This window comes from Carcharodon carcharias, chromosome 6 (genome assembly GCF_017639515.1).
Source record: "Carcharodon carcharias isolate sCarCar2 chromosome 6, sCarCar2.pri, whole genome shotgun sequence".
Taxonomy (NCBI): Eukaryota; Metazoa; Chordata; class Chondrichthyes; order Lamniformes; family Lamnidae; genus Carcharodon; species Carcharodon carcharias.
The window spans coordinates 146,793,620-146,812,532 of record NC_054472.1 but is presented as its reverse complement, the minus strand read 5'-3'; the positions used below and the strand labels follow the sequence as shown (position 1 = coordinate 146,812,532).

General features: G+C 44.1%; 1 protein-coding gene across 1 annotated transcript in view; it reads right to left on the bottom strand.

Moving 5' to 3' along the window:
• LOC121279363 (unconventional myosin-Id-like) overlaps window positions 1-18,913 on the bottom strand; it is a 165,208-nt gene that overhangs the window by 124,891 nt on the left and 21,404 nt on the right. The window contains exons 3-5 of the mRNA XM_041190548.1: window positions 15,630-15,723; window positions 14,090-14,255; window positions 7,951-8,004 (exon numbers count right to left, since the gene is read on the bottom strand). Coding sequence (XP_041046482.1) covers window positions 7,951-8,004; window positions 14,090-14,255; window positions 15,630-15,723 — 314 coding nt within the window. The remainder of the gene's footprint in view (window positions 1-7,950; window positions 8,005-14,089; window positions 14,256-15,629; window positions 15,724-18,913) is intronic.

Here is an 18,913-nt window from a genome sequence, read left to right as displayed (position 1 = left end):
GAAACTTAATACAGACTGTGTCCAAATCACTCATAGATAAGAAAAACGTCATCCAGCTGGAAGACAATACAAATGAAGGACAATGATCAAACTAATAACCAGCTCCAATATACTTTCAATACCACTCCTATATGTAGACAACTGGTTGCATTTATCACTCATCCTCAGGAACCTAAGAACTGGTTGGCATGATAGACCATTTCAGAGGCCATTAAAAATAACCACACCCTGTGACTGGATTCACATGCATATCAAACCAGCTTGAGGTGGCAAGGTCTTTTCCCGAAGGACATTTATAAATGAGTTGTATTTTTATGGCAATGTGGTGGCTTTCAGGGTCAATTTTCTGGTGCCAGCTCACAAATGATCAGATTTATTGAACTGAACCACCATTGACAAAGGGACCTTTCTCAGTCCCTTATCCAGAACCACTCTGGAGTCTCAGCTCAACTTATGCTCAATCCCAAAACTGTACTCAATTTCCGGTGAATTTCAGTGTTGTGTTAAATTCCAGAACTTTCTGACTCAAAGAACAGAGTTCTGGCAATGGCAAATTCGATCCAATTCGAAAGATACATGCATAGTTTCACAACTATTATTAGCCTAATGTGGTTTCCAAGTGAGTAAAGGTACAGTAAGTCATGTGTGTCCTACGTGGTAGGAGTTGAAACCGCATCAGTTTGACTCAAAGGTTTATTTTTTTAACTGTTAGACATATCATGGAAAATAATGTTCTGGGCGTGCTTAAGTGCAGTAGACCCTTTGTTCATTTAACCTCTCCCATATGTATTATGCAGGTCACTACATCACCAGTGACAGTTATGACATCTACCATCTATCTAGCTCAAACCTTCAGTTGTTAGTTGTCTCATGATCAGCAGTTGATGAGCATTTTTTTTTGGAGACGGGTAGGTTCCTGTCCCACCTGAAGAACAGCACCATGTTGTACATGTTGTAAATCCTGCAAGTCTCTCGCAGCACTTACCATGGCTAGTGCTTTTCCCATCGCACTTCACATTGATGTCAACTTCTGCGAGTAAATGACACTGAATGATATGAACCAACGATCCTTTGACTCAGAGGTGAATGTACAACTGTTGGGCCAAGACTGATGCATTCACATAGAGTTACATGACTTATGTCTATAGCCTACTCTAACTTTTTTGTGCAGAAATTTACAGAATCTTCTATGGATTCTATTGGGAGTGTCCAAAGCATTCCAAAATATTGAATGCCTGAAATGGGTCTTCTCAAGACCAAAGTCAACAAAGAGAGAAGAACTTGACCTCCACAGCAAAAGTGTTCAACTGTAAGTTGAAGCAGTTTACTCGAACCCTAACTGATGTTCCATCAATTTAATAACTGAAGGTATTTCCCCTCCTGCTGCCTATCAGGGGTCACATGATTGTTGTTGGAGGCTCTGGCCAATGACCCCTAAGCACGGGGACTGGGGGGTTGCTTTCTTGTTGAGGGCCTGTTTCAAGCATGTAGCATCTAGTAAATTCTCTGTAATAAATTTAACTGTTTCTTGTTGAAACCTGTTCGATATGCCAAGTCATTACTTTTGGCAATGAGGGTAAAATAGCTCCAACCTTGCACCTTGCCTTGTGAGTGCATCAAATCTTAAGAAAAAAGAAAAGACTACTCACTAGTCATGCCGTTCTTCGGCAGAATCGATCCTTGCGATGCGTCTACGGAAGACTGGAGCTGGTACGTAGAGCGCCTTGACTTTTATATTGTAGCAAATGAAATTACCACAGAGGAAAAGCAGAAAGTAATCCTTTTGAGTGTATGTGGTAGCAGGACATACAGTCTCATCCACAGCCTGATGGCCCTGAACGCGCACAATTCTAAGTCCTTTAATGAATTAGTGGACCTCGTGAAAACGCATTTACAGCCAAAGCCATCCATAACAATGCAGAGATTTAGGTTTAATTCCAGAGTAAGGGCCCCGGGAGAGTCCATCACAACCTATATACCAAAGTTGAAGCAGTTGACAGAACACTGTGACTTCGGAAACACAATGATGTGCTGCGAGGCCGATTAGCTTGTGGAGTTCACGACGACGCCATTCAGTATCGTTTACTCGCAGAAGTCGACATCAATGTGAAGCGCGATGGGAAAAGCGCTAGCCATGGTAAGTGCTACGAGAGACTTGCAGGATTTACAACATGTACAACATGGCGCTGTTCTTCAGGTGGGGCAGGAACCTACCGCCAGGCGCAGTGTGAAAACCAGAGAGTCAGCAGCAAAGCGAGAGGCAATGCCCGCTGTTAGAAAGACCAAAAGGCCCAGTAGAAACATTTCAGCAACAACCCCAAGATTAAAATGCTATAGATGTGTGGGTGACCACGTACCAGACACCTAGATTCAAGGAGGCAGTATGCCTCTACTGCCATAAGAAAGGTCACATAATAAAGCAATGCAGGGTAAAATTGAAACACCCATAAAGCAGCAGACCAAAATGATTGAATTGAATAATGTAATGAACCTGAAGCTGCTGATACCAACATCTATTCCCTGTACAACATCACAGCTGTAAAAACCAAACCTATTACTGTCACAATCCAAGTTAATGGGAAGCCACTAATAATGGAGGTAGATACAGGAGCCTCAATCATGGTGATGGATGAGGACACATTTAAATACCTAAATGAATGTACCCAGATGCTGAATCTGGAGTGAACAACTGCTCAATTGAAGACATATACAGGAGAATCCATACAGATAAAGGGCATCACCACAATATCTGTGTCTTATAGGCAACAGACAACCCAGTTTCCAGTGATCATATTGACAGGTGAAGGACGTAATCTTCTGCGCTGAGACTGGTTACAAGAAAAAAAATTAAGCATAACTGTTATAAAATATTTCAGTTGAGAATGGAATTCCGGAGCTGCTAAGGAAGTTTGACAGCTCATTTTGGAATGAGTTAGGAGAATTGAAGGACCTCCACATGCTGCAAGGATCCCTCAAGTCAGAGTTGGTCCTCAGGAAAATCATGAACAAACTGAAGAAACAGTTGGCAGAGAAGACTCAAAAATGTTCAATATTCCAGGAGGAAGCCAAGAGATATAAGAAAGAGACTGAAGAGCTGAAGAATCAGGTGAACAAAACAATAGGGGCATTAGAAGGAAAAGTCATAGAACTTTCCAAGATGCGAGTGGATAATGAAGCCATGGATAGCTCAGCTACCAAACCAGAGAGAAATTTTGCTGACTGTGAAATCAAAATGAAGGACGAGACAAAACTCTGCAGCAAACAGAAAAAGAAGACAGAAATCAGATCAGAAAAGCCAATTGTCTATGTCTCCACAACCCTCTCTGCAGCCGGGAAGGGTTATTCCCAACTAGGAAAGGAAGGGTCTATCGGTGACATTTGGAGTGAAGAAATTCCACTGGTACCTGCGTGGATGACATTTCACCATTTGTGTTGGACCACAAACCAGTAATGGGTTTATTCAGTGAGGGTAAGGCCATTCCGCCAATAGCATCAACAAGAATACAACGTTGGGCTTTGATACTATCTGTGTATGAGTATACCTTTACGCACCGTCATCGCAAATGTGGACATGCTCAGTTTTCTCCTGTCACCAGATAGCATTGTACATGCTCCAGTTCCACAAGAAGCTGTGCTTGTGTTGAATTTCTTGAATTCTTCGCCTGTGTGTGTGTGAAGCAACTTAGAAATTTAATGAACAGAGATCCAATTTTGTCAAAAGTCAGAGATCTTGTATTGCAAGGGTGGTCAAATTCACCAGTGTCTGAAGAGATGAGACTATTCCATGCTCGAAAAACACAGTTAAGTTGTCAAGATGGAATCTTGTTGTGGGGATCAAGAGTTGGCGTCCCTTTGCAAGGAAGAAAACCACTTTTGACAGAGCTTCACAGTGCGCATTCAGGCATATTGAAGATGAAAATGCTTGCGTGAAGCTATGTCTGGTGGCCAGGCATTGACAATGACATTGAGAGCGTGGTCAAGCACTGTCTGCATTGTCAGCAAGAATAGAAGTTGCCTGTTTCAGCTTCATTGCATCCATGGGAATTACCTGGTCGCCCCTGGGGTAGACTATATATTGATTATGTAGGACCATTCATAGGTTCCACGTTTCTGATAATGGTACAGTCTTTACCAGTACAGACTTTCAGAGATTCATGAGTTTAAATGGAATCAGACGTATTAAAATGGCACCATATCATCCCTCATCGAATGGTTTAGCTGAAAAAGCTGTGCAAAATTTCAAATCTGGAATGAAGGGATTATCAGAAGGTATCCTACAAACTCGACTTTCCCGCTTTCTTCTCAATTATCGTATGCATCTCATTCAACTCCGGGTTCAACGTCATCTGAATTATTGATGAAACACCACCTACATACAAGATTAAGTCTGGTGTTTCCAAACTTAGAGGGGAAGGTGGAAAAGAATCAAAGTATTCAAAAATTGAATTATAATATTTATAGCAAAGCTCACAGATTCACTGTAGGAGACACAGCTTTTCTGTGAAATTTTTGAAGTGGGCCATGTTGGTTTCCTGGTACAATTGTCTCGGAAACCAGTCCCTTGTCCTTCCAGATGGAAGTGGAAGACCACATTGTTCGATAACACGTGGACCATCTTCAGAATAGAGAGACAATCCAACAACTAACTATTTTGCCTGTAATTTATGTTAAACCATTAATCCCTGAGGTGACAGATCAACCTAGAATAGACATACCTGGTGTCTCTGTAGAGTTGCCAAGCCCTGAACTTCCACTTTCTGATGATGTAAGTGGTGCTTCAGTCCTGATCATGTCAATCCTGTGGAAGAACCTCAAGTGGTAGAGCTACGCTGCTCTAACCGAATAAGGAAAGCACCTCAGACTTAATCTTTAATCACCTGAGTTGTGTGTATATATATATATATATATATATATATGTATAGGGTGTGGGATATTCAAATGTTCTCTGTGAATAAAAAGTGTAAAAAAAACTAAAGGAGGAGGAAATGTAGTAACTGAATGTATAGCCTCTTCTACTGCCTATCAGGGATCACATAATTACTCTTGGAGGCTCCGACCAATGGGCCCTAAGCGTGGGTAATCTGAGTGGTGTGGCTTTCTTGTCAAGGGCCTGGTTCAAGCATATAGCGACTGAAAAGCTCTCTGTAATAAAGTTGACTGTTTCTTGTTGAAACCTGTCCGGTACATCATTTCTTTACAAAGGCCCAGCTCTATACTCGAGTACACGAGTGTGAAACCAGCCTTCTTGTGTAACATTATCAACAATTCACTTTCAGCATTTGTAACTAAGGTAATTTAGCACTCCTCTCACACTCCTAAATGGGAAACTGGGAAAAGTTTGCTTTCTGATAAACTTTCCCACCTTCAGCTATAACCTCCAACTACATTCTCCTTCAGATTGTCTCTCTCTTACTTTTATTTCTCTCTCTCTCATTTATTAGTCCAAATAAAATCAGTGCTTCTCTGAACTTATCTCCCTTTTTCACCTTAAACTTTCCCTGCTCCTTCTAACCTCCTCGTCCAATCGAGCAGGATTCACTAGGAGGTGTGCTATTTTCCCCTTTTTAATTCAAGGACTCTGTGGCCAATTGTTATCTCCAGCCCTCTACTGCTAGTATCAGCTGAGGTCAGATAAATTAGTACAGACCAAAGATTAAATTTGGCTTTCTTCTCTATGTGTCTCACTGCCACTTTGGATCTGACCAACAATGCTATTTGGGGAGGGATTAGATACTAATTCAAAACAACTTCACCACTCACCAATCACATAAACATATATGGGCACAAACACATCCATGTATGCACACAATCTGTACATGGCACACACATGTCCAGATGCACCTGCATGTACACATTTGCATAAACTCACATACTCATCCAGCCAGGCAGCCACAACCATGCAAACCAATGCAAAACCCACATTTAGAGCCTGATAAACACCCACACACTTACTTGTGCTTACTCGTGCACACCCACATATGCTCATCTAGATAAACCCATACATACCAATCTTCATCACCCATACACACGCACACACTCTTACACAAAGATTCACACAGCTATGCACACACATATACACTCATATACGCCCCATACACAGATATATACTCACATATACACACAGCTACATGTCCAGGGACACACACCCACACACAATGCCATACACACTCACATTCATACAGGTATGCATCATACATAACCAGACCCACTCCCTAGCATCTACATATATGCAATCATGCCCAAAGACACATACACAGCAATGCATACACAAAATACACTCCCACATACATACATCCACAATCACCTACATACAGAGCCAAAAGCCCAAAGATAAACACCCACACACACATTAACATGTACCCACAGCTGAACACACACAGTAATGCCCAAACACATCTACATACATACGGTACACACATCTACCTGTACCCATGCACCAACATTCATCAACATACACCAGTACATCCAAGCTGACACATTTACACACATGTGGCAGTTTGGCTTAGTTGGTGGCACTCTTCTATCTGAATCAGAGGCTTGTGGATTCCAGCCCTATGACAGAACTGAGGGAGTTCCTTATGTTCTACCTTTCAGCTGCAATGTTATTTGCTTGTTCAGGTGAATGTAATCGATTCCAGTGCATTGTTCAAAGAAGATCAGTGATCTCTCCTTGTTTCCTGACCTACAGTAATCCCTCAGCCAACATTATCAGCACTGATTAAATTGACCCAGTTTCTGGGAGAGTGGGATGAGAACTAAGTGTTACAACGAGGTGCTAACATGGGAATTTTGTGCAGGTGGGAATACGGTACAGAGAGGGAAGGAGGTGCTGCTTTTTGTACCTTTTTCAGACTCTGGTAACTGGTGAGTGTTCAAGGCTGTTGAAGGAGCCTTGGTGAGTTGTTGCAGTGCATCTTGTATATGGTACACACTGCTACCACTGTGCATTGGGGATAGAATGAATGTTTAAGGTAGTGTTTTCAGTATCTGAGTGCTGCCATTTGCAATCCATCATATACTAAAGCAGTCCGTGTCCATATGCAGTAATACCTGGACAATATTTAGCTTTAGGATGATAAGTGGCAAGTAACATTTGTGCCACACAAGTGTCAGGCAATGACAATCTCCAACAAGAGAGAATCTAACCATCTCCCCTTAACATTCAATGGCATTACAAAAGGTGAATCCCCAACTATCAACATCCGGCAGCTTACCAGAAATTTAACTGGACTAGCCATATAAATAACATAGTTACAAGAGCAGGTCAGAGGCTGGGAATTTGTGGTGAGTAACTCAGCTCCTGACTCCCCAAAACCTGTCCACCATCTACAAGGAACAAGTGTGGTGGAATACTTTCCACTTGCCTGGGTGAGTGCAGCTCCCACAACACTCAAGAAGCTTAACACTATCCAGGACAAAGCAGCCCACTTAATTGGCACCCCACCCACAAATGTTCACTCCCTCCACTACCGATGCACAGTGGCAGACATGTGTGCCATCTACAAGACTGGGATGAGGAGAAATTTCTTCATTCAAAAGGTTGTGAATATTTGGAATTTTCTACCCCAGAAGGGTATCAATTAATATATTTAAGGCTGAATTAGACAGATTTTGGGTCTCTCAGGGATATTGGGAGTGGGTGGGAAAGTAGAGCTGAAGTTCAGATCAGCCATGATCGTATTGACTGGTGGTGCAGGCTTACCAGGCCGTATGATCTACTCCTGCACCCATTTAGTGTGTTCTTGTGCGATCTTGTTGTGCTTCTACATTTGCCTACATTACTTGAAAATTATTCACTAGCCATGAGAATTCCAAGGATTCTATATAAATGCATGGATTTTCTTTCAAACAGACTTTGGTATCTGGAGTTGTACTCAGTTGTCCCTGGTGTATTACTGAAAAAGAATCCCTTAAATAAACGAGACAGATAATAACACAAAGAATTTTTACCTGGTAAAATGAGTGGAAATTTCGCTCTCCTCCTTGTTGAACAATCACTCGTGACTGTGGAGAGAGAGAGAAAAAATATTTCACAACTCAAGGACAGGCACTATGAAAACTAGCAATAAAACACTCCCCAGAAAATGCTGAAAGTACTTAACAGGTCCACCAGGATCAGGTAGAGTAAATCATGGGGCGGAATTTTCCATGCCCACTGGCGGTGGGCCTGATAGGTGGTATGAGTGGACAATATGGCGTGATCAGTTTCATGACAGCGGGAAGGCACTGTTCGCTCAACCCGCCGATGGCGGGCTGCATTTCCCACCATCGGTCATTGGGAACTTCATTGTAATACATCAGCAAATCATTATCAGGCAATCCCACTGGGCTCTTGTACCCCCGCTGCATCATCTATCCACGTCAGCGGGAAAGCACATCGACGTGTTTCACAACAGCACAGGGGCCATGTGTGCTTGGCGGCCCACACCGTGGATGAACTGGAGATGAGTACACAGCAACGTTCTGCAGAGCTCACCAGGGTCATCTGTTGCTTTGCAGGCTTCAGGGGTGCCGGGGGGTCGGTGTTAAGTACAGCTTTGCCTCTGAGGCGACTTTTGAGGGTGAGCGGGAGTGGGGTTGGGGGGGGGGGGGGTGGTGGGGGCAGGGGGTGGCGGTGGTTGGGTGTTGTGGGCAGCAAGTGCCACCCTGCCTTGGAGGTGACTTTTGATAGTGAGGGATAGCAGGGCCCAAATGGCACCCTGCCTTTGAGGTAATTTGTGAGGGTAAGGGGGAATGGGGGGCAAGTGCAGCTTTGCCTTTGAGGCAACTTGTGAGGGTAAGGGAGAGTAGGGGGAAAATGCAGCCTTGCTGTTGAGGTGACTGGTGGCAGTGGGGATGATAGTGGTTAAGGGCAGCCCTGCTACTAAAGTGACTGGTGGGGGGTGGGGGGGGGGGGTGGCAAGGGCAGCCCTGGTTTTGAATATAGTGCATAAACATTCGGTGTTGCGGGGTAGGGTGGGTAAGGGAAGTGGCCATGCATTCAGGAAACCTGTAGAAAGTGACCATTCCTCTGCAACTGAGACAGTTCAGGTGCAGCCACATCGATATGATTGGGGTCGGGGTCCGAGCTTATCTGCCCACTCAAACAACACAGAGGCATCAAATTGCCACCAAGTTCACCAAAGCTCTCCCCACCCCCCAGCACAGACTGCAAATTCACAAGCACTTTATTGGACTGCAGAGCAGTTGGACTGCACACGTTGTTCAACCTCCTCATTAAAGCTGGCCATGTAGCAGTCACTGCTGGAGGCGCTCACAGCCCCTTTCAATGTCAGCATCCCGGATTGGACCAGTTTCCCCCATGGTTCAAGCTAACAGGGCAGCCATGCAACGCACTAATCTCTGGCCATCCAAGCGGTGGCCAGCACTCTCCAGGAAGCATTTAGGGGTCATCACACTTAACCAGGACAGGTTCTTAGTATACCCCTGCTAACCATGCGTCTCTATCTTTCATCCTGCAGGAGGAGTACATCAGGATCATGGAGCCTGGTGAACAAGCTGTGTGCCTAATGGCCTACAGAGCACGAAGATGTTGGACAAGCAGACTGACAATTTAGAGACAGTTTAGGGGTTGAGAAAGATGGTGGTGAGGTAGAGCTCAAAGGGAATGGTAGCATAGTATTTTTATTACTGGACTAGTAATGCACAGACATGTTCTACTGATGTAGAGCCATGAGTTCAAACCCCACCATATGAACTAAGAACATCAATTCATTTTTAAAAATTAATTTATTAATTAAAATACAAAGCTGTGCATTGTATTTTAAGCAGTGACTTTTGTTAAATTGACAAATGACTAGTTATTCTGTGGCAGCAATTTCACATAACCATGAGATAAATGAATGTCCTTTTTGTTAGTGGCAAAGGTTGAGGGAAAAAAATTGCTCAGGACTCCAGGAAAATATTTTTTACTCTTTAAGAATTAGAACCAACAAAATTAGTGGGTAAATTCATTTTTAAAAATTAATTTATGGGATGTGGACTTCGCTGGCTAATTGTCCTTGAGAAGGTGTTGGTGACCTGACCTTCTTCCACTGCTGCAGTCCATGTGCTGTAGGTACACCTACAGTGCTGTTAGGGAGGGAGTTCCAGGATATTGACCAGCGACAGTGAAGCTTCAGCAATATATTTCCAAGTCCGGATGGTGAGTGACTTGGAGGGGAACTTCCAAGTGGTGGTGTTCCCATCTATCTGCTGCCCTTGCCCTTCTAGATGATTGTAGTTGTGGGTTTGGAAGGTGCTGCCTAAGGAGTCTTGGTGAGTTTATGTAGTACATCCTGTAGATGGTACACACTGCTACCACTGTTTGTCAGTGTTGGAGATAGTGAATGTTTGTTGAAGGGCTGCCAATCAGGTAGGCTGCTTTGTCCTGGATGGTTGAGCTTCTTGAGTGTTGTTGGATCTGCACGCATCCAGTGGAGAATATTCTATCACACTCCTGATTTGCACCTTGTAGATGGCGGACAGGCTTTGGGGAGTCAGGAGTTGAGTTTCTCGCTGCAGGATTCATAGATTCGGACCTGCTCTTGTAGCCACAGTATTTATATGGCTCCTTCAGTTCAGTTTCTTGTCAATGGTAATCCCCAAGATGTTGATAGTGGGGAAACAAAAACAGGAATACCTGGAAAAACTCAGCAGGTCTGGCAGCATTCTGCACCAATGCTGCCAGACCTGTTGAGTTTTTCCAGGTATTTCTGTTTTTGTTTTGGATTTCCAGCATCCGCAGTTTTTTGTTTTTATCTCTATGTTGATAGTGGGGATTCAATGATGGTAATGCCATTGATTGCCAAGGGGCGATGGTTAGATTCTCTCTTGTTGGGGATGGTCATTGCCTGGCACTTGTGTGGTATGAATGTTACTTGCCACTTATCAGCCCAAGCCTGGATGTTGTCCAGGTCTTGCTTCATTTTGACATGGACTGCTTCAGTATCTGAGGAGTCTTGAATGGTGTTGAACATTGTTCAATCAACAGCGAACATCCCCACTTCTAAGCTTATGATGGAAAGAAGGTCATTGGTGAAGCAGCTGAAGATGGTTGGGCCTAGGACACTACCCTGAGAAATTCCTGCAGTGATGTCCTGGAACTGAGATGATTGACCTCCAACAACTACAACCATCTTCCGTTGTGCTAGGTATGACGTCAACCAATGGAGAGTTTTCCCCCTGAATCCCACTGACTCCAGTTTTGCTAGTGCCCCTTGATGCCATACCTGGTCAAATGCTACCTTGATGTCAAGGGCAGTCACTTTCACCTCACCTCAGAAGTTCAGCTCTTTTGTCCATGTCTGAACCAAGGCTGCAATGAGGTCAGAAGCTGAGTGATCCTGGTTGAACCCAAACTGGGTGTCAGTAAGCAGGTTATTGCTAAACAAATGCCTCTTGATGACTCCTTCCATCATTTTACTGATGATTAAGAGTACACTGATGGGGGTGGGGTAATTGGCCGGGTTGGATCTGTCCTGCTTTTTGTGCACAGGACATACCTGGGCAATTTTCCACATTGCTGGGTAGATGCCAGTGTTGTAGCCATACTGGAACAGCTTGGCTAGGGGCACGGCAAGTTCTGGAGCACAAATCTTCAGTACTATTGCTGGAATATTAACAGGGTCCATAGCTTTTGCATTATCCAGTGCCTTCAGCCATTTCTTAATATCACGTGGAGTGAATTAAATTGGCTGTTGACTGGCATCTGTGATACTGGGGACCTCCAGAGGAGGCTGAGATGGATCATCCACTTGGCACTTATGGCTGACAATTGTTGCGAATGCTTCAGTCTTATCTTTTGTATTGATGTTCTTGGCTCCCCCTCATTGTGGAGCCTCTCCAACCAGTGAGTTGTTTAATTGCTCACCATCATTCACGACTGAATGTGGTAGGATTGCAGAGCTTAGATCTGATCCAATCAGATGCCGGCAGCTCTGCAGTACCAACAGCACCATTGGGAAGTAGGCCAAGGAGGAGGCAATTAGCAATGGTACAGACCTCCAGCTAAGTCCGAATTCCCACCGGGGCTGGGTGGTAGGCCCCAGCAAGGGGGGTGGGGATGGGTGGCGTATTATTCAGGGCATGGAGAGGGTGGACACAGAGAGGGAAAAGTGTGAGGGAAAGGGGCTATGATTGGCACTATGGACCTGGAGATGCGGTACTTCCCTCCTTTCACTGGCCAGCAGTCCACAGGGTCAAACTGCCAGGCTACACGCTAGGCATAAGCCTTTCCTGCTGCCTGTTAAATAAGTTGCAGTGGGCTGAGGCCTTTAAGTGGGCATTAACTGGGCTACGACTGGACTGCCCATCCCACTTCTATCCATCCATTCATAAAATCACAGTGGGGTGGGAGTCGGCAGAGCTATTTTTTGGGACCATGCTCTTGCTTTCCTGCCTGCAGGTGGCTCAAAAGATCTAATGCCATGTAACTACCAAATTATTGTAAATATGGTTCATTTTTGTCTTTAGGAAAGAAAATCTACCGTCTTGAGCTAATCTGGTCCAAATGTGACTTTAGACCCTCAGTCATGTGATTGACTCTTAACTGTCCTCTGAAATGCCCTAGCGAACCACTCAGCTGTTAAGAAAGTAGTCCACCACCACCATTCTTTTAAGGGATGAGCAATAAATGTCCATATCTTGTGAATTAATTTTTAAAAAGCTGGATGGTATCAGTATACAAGTAAGAACTGCCCAGGAGAAGCACAGATATATACAGAGATGGTGAGAAGAGAAAAAGAGAAAAAAAAAGAGATGCACAGAAATAGACAGAAATAGAAAGAGACAGTGCTAAACACAGTGATAAAATGAAAGATACAGACAAAGATAATGGGCTGGATTTTCATGGAGCCGGGGAGACTCCTTGGAAGGATGCAAAGGCGGCCGGGACATAATTCCGGGATTCCTGATCCCATTCCTGAGGATTCCAATTTTCAGGAGTGCCCTTTAAGGGTGCGGGCTGTTTTGGGTCATGCAGCCACACCCTGCATTCTCGACCCGGCCGGCTCCAATGTTAGGGCAGGCATGATCCAGTCCGTTGCATTTTTTCATGCAGTCAGGCCAGCTTTTCAAAGAGTCACATCATGTCACAGGTGTTGTGAACCATAGTTTGCATGAGGGAAAGGTAAGTTCAAAAGGTCCTCCTCATGCTCCCCATGCCAAGGTATGCCCCCACCCACACCCCTGTCCCCTCATGCCTTCCATGCCAAGCCATGAATGCATAGTGAGGCTTAGCTGAGAGCCCAGAAATCCTGAAACACCTGAACGCCAGAGAAAACATTGCTTGATTGACAAATCTGCTCTCTGATCTCTTCTGCCAATTGCGCAATGTTTATTTACACAAGATAAAGGAATTTCAAGTGTTTGCAGTTTCAGCTATTGACACTTTAAAAGGTCTGGATGACTGACACTTTTCTTGGCCTGTAGTTAAAAGGAGTTTTTTTTTAAAGAAAGTGGAACATTATCAATGAATGTTTTTAAAGCATTTCTTTTTTTACATATATTATTGTCACTATAATGTTAATTGGTTCTATACAGTGTAAAGTGGGGGAGGGGTTGGAGAGCATGAGGTGGCATGGATGGGACATGGGGATTGTGTGGGGGGTGAGCAGGTATGATGGATGAGGGCTAGAGGGCCTTACGTTTTACAATATAAATAGGAAAAAGTCCCACAGCAGTGAGGTGGGTCTTTTAAACAGCCCACCTCAGCACCTGGCAGCCCGTGTGGCTCTGAAATCTTTCCTGGATCAGCTGGCCTGACTGCAGCTCACACCCAACTCTCCCCACAATGAACATCATGTCTTTCATGACACTATCTCCTGAGATGGGCAGGCCAAACTGGGAATTTTCCTGACTACCACTACCCACATCAAAGATGAAAATCCAGCCCCAGCCCAATTAGAGAGGAAGATGCAAGGCAGAGAGTGAGTGAAAAACAGAGTGATAAAATGTGAGATATAAAGTGATAGAGGAAAATAAATAAAAAGAGGCAGAGTAAAATGAGACAGGCACAGATATATTTCTGGAGCTTCCACCATAGGTGGAGTACACTAGAAGGACAAATTCAGGGCCTGTGACTTTAAGAAAGCAAAAGGCATTTTCCTACCTTCTCAAGCAAATAGTTATTGATGTGTCCACCAGTGGGATCCCCTTTAAAGTCAAAGTTGATGTCCATGTACTTCCCAAAGCGGCTGGAGTTGTCGTTCCGATTTGTCTTTGCGTTCCCAAAAGCCTCCAGGACACAGTTTGACTTCAGCAAAGTATTTTTTACACTTGAGGTTGAAGGTTGAAGTAAATGGTCAGAATGAAATGCCCTGTTAGTCTGCAGGCAGCACAGTGGAAATATCAACATCTAGAGCTGAGGGTAAACCTGCAAATATTCACTCCCCTTCAAGAGAATTTTCTCCCCAGTGGGAAGGTATTCAGTTCATTGAGTCCCGACACAGAAATCAGTTTTACATCTTGGAAACCTTGGGTTAAATATTCACCTTCACCGCCCAGGCATTAATCTTGAGATGTGCCTCCCCCATGCAATTTTCATCTCATTGATTTTGCCATTGGCAATGTCAACAACAACCTGTCTTTATATGGTGCCTTTAACATTCTAAATTATTCCATGACACTTCACATGAATGTAATCAGACAAAAACTGACACAGAGCCAAAGGACACATTAGGACGTAACAAAAGCTTAGCTAAAGAGGTAGATTTTAAGGGGTATTTTGAAGTTGGAGGCTCCTGGAGATATTTACAGAAAGAATTCCAGAGGTTATTAAGACAAGGCCATCAATGGTGGGAAAGTGGGAAATTCCAGAGTTAGAGGAATTCAACTGGTATGGAGGGTTGTAGTCAGTCAAAACATTTAGAAATGTTCCAGTTTAATTCAGTAAAAGCTTCATATTTTTAAAAATTATTTCTCAAGACATGAATGTCATTGGCCAAGCCATCATTTATTACCCATCTATATTTGCCCTGAGAAGTTGCTGGTAGGCCTGCCCCTGATAGCAGTTTATTATAGCTGAGTGCTTGGATGGTGAATCATTTCTCAATTATTTATCAGCAGGATTTGTGTTTTCCAGTGCACAAAGATTAGTTGTCAGGGATCCCATTGTAGGACTTACAACTCACAACACTCCTCCCTCTTCCCAAGAATATATAAACAGCCATTTATCATCATTCATTCACCCATCATCCCCATACCTCAATTTTAAAATTCTTATCCATCTCAAATCATTCCATGACCTTGCTTCTTCCTATCTCGTTAACTTCCCCCAGAACTAGAACCCTTTAGTGGCAATCTACCATGGTGCCTTTATCAATCTTGACCCTGAGCTCTGGAACTCCTTCCCTGAGCCTCCCCATCTTGCTCCCACTCTATCCTCTTCTCTCTCTCTCTCTCCCTCTCTCTTTCTCTCCTCCTTTAAGGCATTCCTTAAAGCTTGTATCTCTTTGACTGAGGTTTAGGTTGGTTGCCCTTCTTTGGCTCATTGTCAAATTTTGTCTGATAATGCTCCTGTGAAGTGTCTTAGGAGATTTTACTGGAGAAAGGTTGCTAGATTATTTCAGGTTGTTGTTGTATCAGATCCACACATGTGTTTAGATAAACTTGGCTTAACATGTAACAAGATGCTCAGGACTAGCTCTTACCTCTCAACCTCCACCCTTTGGCTGGGGTTGGTTATGGCTGCAATATACTGCATTATATATTTGCTTGCCTCTGTCTTGCCAGCACCACTTTCACCTGAAAAAAGAACAAGGAGACAACCTGCTTTAATCTGTGACAATCACTTTTACTTTTACAGGTTGGAGTCATACCTAGCACAAAGGAAGATTGTGGTTGTTGGAGGTCAGTCATTTCAGCCCCAGGTTATCACTGCAGGAGTTCCTCAGGGCAGTGTCCTAGGCCCAACCGTCTTTAGCTGCTTCATCTATGACCTTCCCTCCATCATAATGTCAGAAGCAGGGATGTTGATTGATGATTGCACAATGTTCAATACCATTTGTGACCCTTCAGAGAGTGAAACAGTTTATTTCCATATACAGCAAGACCTGAACAACATTCAGGCATGGGCTGATAAGTGGCAAGTAACATTCACCACATTCAACATGGCCAGGTAATGACCATCTCCAAAAAGAGAGAATCTAAACATCCCCCTTGATGTTCAATGGCATTGTCATCATTGAATCCCCTACTATCAACAATCTGAGAGTAACTTTTGACCAGGAACTGAACTGGACCAGCCATATAAATACTGTGGTGACAAGAGCTGGTCAAAGACTAGGAACTCCACAGTGAGTAACTCACCTCCTGGCTCCCCAAAGCCTGTCCACCATCTATAAGGCACATTTCCCACTTGCTTGGATGAGTGCAGCTCCAACAACTCTCAAGAAGCTCAACACCATCCAAGACAATGCAGCTTTCATGATTGGCACTCCATCCATCACATTAAACATTCACTCCTTTCATCACCAACAAACAGTGGCAGCATTGTGTACCATCTCCGGGTTGCACTGCAGCAACTTGCCAAGACTCCTTCAGCAGAATCTTCCAAACCTGCAACCTCTACCACCTAGAAGGACAAGAGCAGCAGATCCATGGCAGCGCCATCATTTGTATATTCCCCTCCAAGTTACACATCATCCTGACTTCAAAGAACAAAGAAAGAACAAAGAAAAGGACAGCACAGGAACAGGCCCTTCGGCCTTCCAAGACTGCGCCGATCATATTGCCTGTCAAACTAAAACATCTTGCACTTCCAGGGTCAGTATCCCTCTTTTCCCAGCCTATTCATGTATTTGTCAAGCTGCCTCTTAAACACCACTGTTGTACCTGCTTCCACCACCTCCTCTGGCAGCGAATTCCAGACACTCATTACCATCTGCGTAAAAAACTTGCCCCGCACATCTCCTCTAAAGTTTTCTCCTCTCACCTTAAATCTATGTCCCCTAGTAATTGACTCTTCCACCCTGGGAAAGAGCTTCTGCCTATCTACTCTGTCCATGCCACTCATAATTTTGTAAACTTCTATCAAGTTGCCCTCAATCTCCGTTGCTCTAGTGAGAACAATCCAAGTTTCTTCAACCTCTCCTCATAGCTAATAACCTCCAGACCAGGCAGCATCCTGGTAAACCTCCTCTGCACCTTCACCAATGCCTCCATATCCTTCTGGTAATGTGGTGACCAGAATTGCACGCAATATTCCAAGTGTGGCCTAAGCAAGGTTCTATGCAGCTGCAGCATGACTTCCCAGCTTTTATACTTAATATCCCTGCCGATGAAGGAAAGCATGCCATATGCCTCCCTGGCTACCTTATCCACCTGCGTTGCCACTTTCAGTGACCTGTGGACCTGTACACCCAGATCCCTCTGCCCGTCGATGCACTTAAGGGTTCTGCCATTTACTGTATAATTCCTACCTGTATTAGACCTTCCAAAATGCATTACCTCGCATTTGTCCGGATTAAACTCCATCTGCCATTTCTCCGCCCAAGTCTCCAACCGATCTATATCCCGTTGTATCCCGTTGTATCTTTTGACAATCCTCTTCACTATCTGCAACTCCTCCAACCTTAGTGTTGTCTGCAAACTTATTAAGCCCAGTTACACTTTCCTCCAAATCATTTACATATGATACAAACAGAAAAGGTCCCAGCACTGATCCCTGCGGAACACCACTAGTCATAGCTCTCTATTCAGAAAAGCACCCTTCCACTGTTACCATCTGTCTTCAGTGTTGCTGGGTCAAAATTCTAGAACTCCCTTCCTAACAGCACTGTGGGTGTATCCACATTACATGGACTGCAGCAGTTCAAGAAGGCGACTCACCGCCATTTCTCAAGGGCAGTTAGGGATGGGCAACCAATGCTAGCCTAGCCAGTGACAACCACATACCTTCAACAAATGAAAAAAAAAAGAAATGAACAAGATGTTGAGCAGATGTCAGGAAATTACAGTATAAAGGTTAGCCAAGCTGGACTTGTGTCAGCCTTAGTTCAATCAGGAGCACTCTCTTTTCTGAGTCAGGTGGTTACAGCTTCGTGCCCCAGTCCATGAATTAAGCTTCTAATCCAAGCCAACACTTCTTGTGGAATTGAACAAGACCCTGCCTGCCCTCTTTTTCTTTTATTCATTCACATATGTGGCTAGGCCAGCATTTATTGCCCATCCTTAATTGCCCTTGAAAAGGTGATGGTGAGCTGCCTTCTTGAATGCTACAGCCCATGTGGTGTAGGTACACCCACAGTGCTGTTAGGGAGGGAGTTCCAGGATTTTGACCCAACAAAAGTGAAGGAACAGTGATATATTTCCAAGCCAGGGTGGAAGTGACTTGGAGGGGAACTTCCAGTTGGTGGTATTCCCATGTATCTGCTGTCCTTGTCCTTCTAGAGGGTAGTGGTTGTGCGTTTAAAAGGTGCTGTAGAAGATAACTTCCTGCACTGCATAGTGTAGATGGTACATACTGCTGCTACTGTGCATTGGTGGTGGTGGGGTTGAATATTTATGGATGTGATGTCAAGCAAGCGGGCTGCTTTATCCTGGAAGGTGTCAAGCTTCTTGACTGTTGTGGGAGCTACATTCGTCCAGGCAAGTGGGGTGTATTCCATCACACTCCTGACTTGTGCCTTGTAGATGGTGGACAGACTTTGGGGAGTCAGGAGGCGAGTCTGACCTGCTCTTGTAGCCATACTATGTATATGGCTAGTCCAGTTCAGTTTCTGGTCAATGGTAACTCCCAGGATGTTTATACTGGGGGATTCAGTGATGGAATTGCCATTGAACATCAAGGCAGGTGGACATGAAAGATTCAGTGGAACTATTCAAGGAATAGAGTTGTTTAAGCTTGCATTTTTTCTTTTTTTTTGGTTTTTAGTTAGTTCTTGGGATGTGGACATTGCTGCCAAGGCTGACATATATTGTCCATTCCTATATA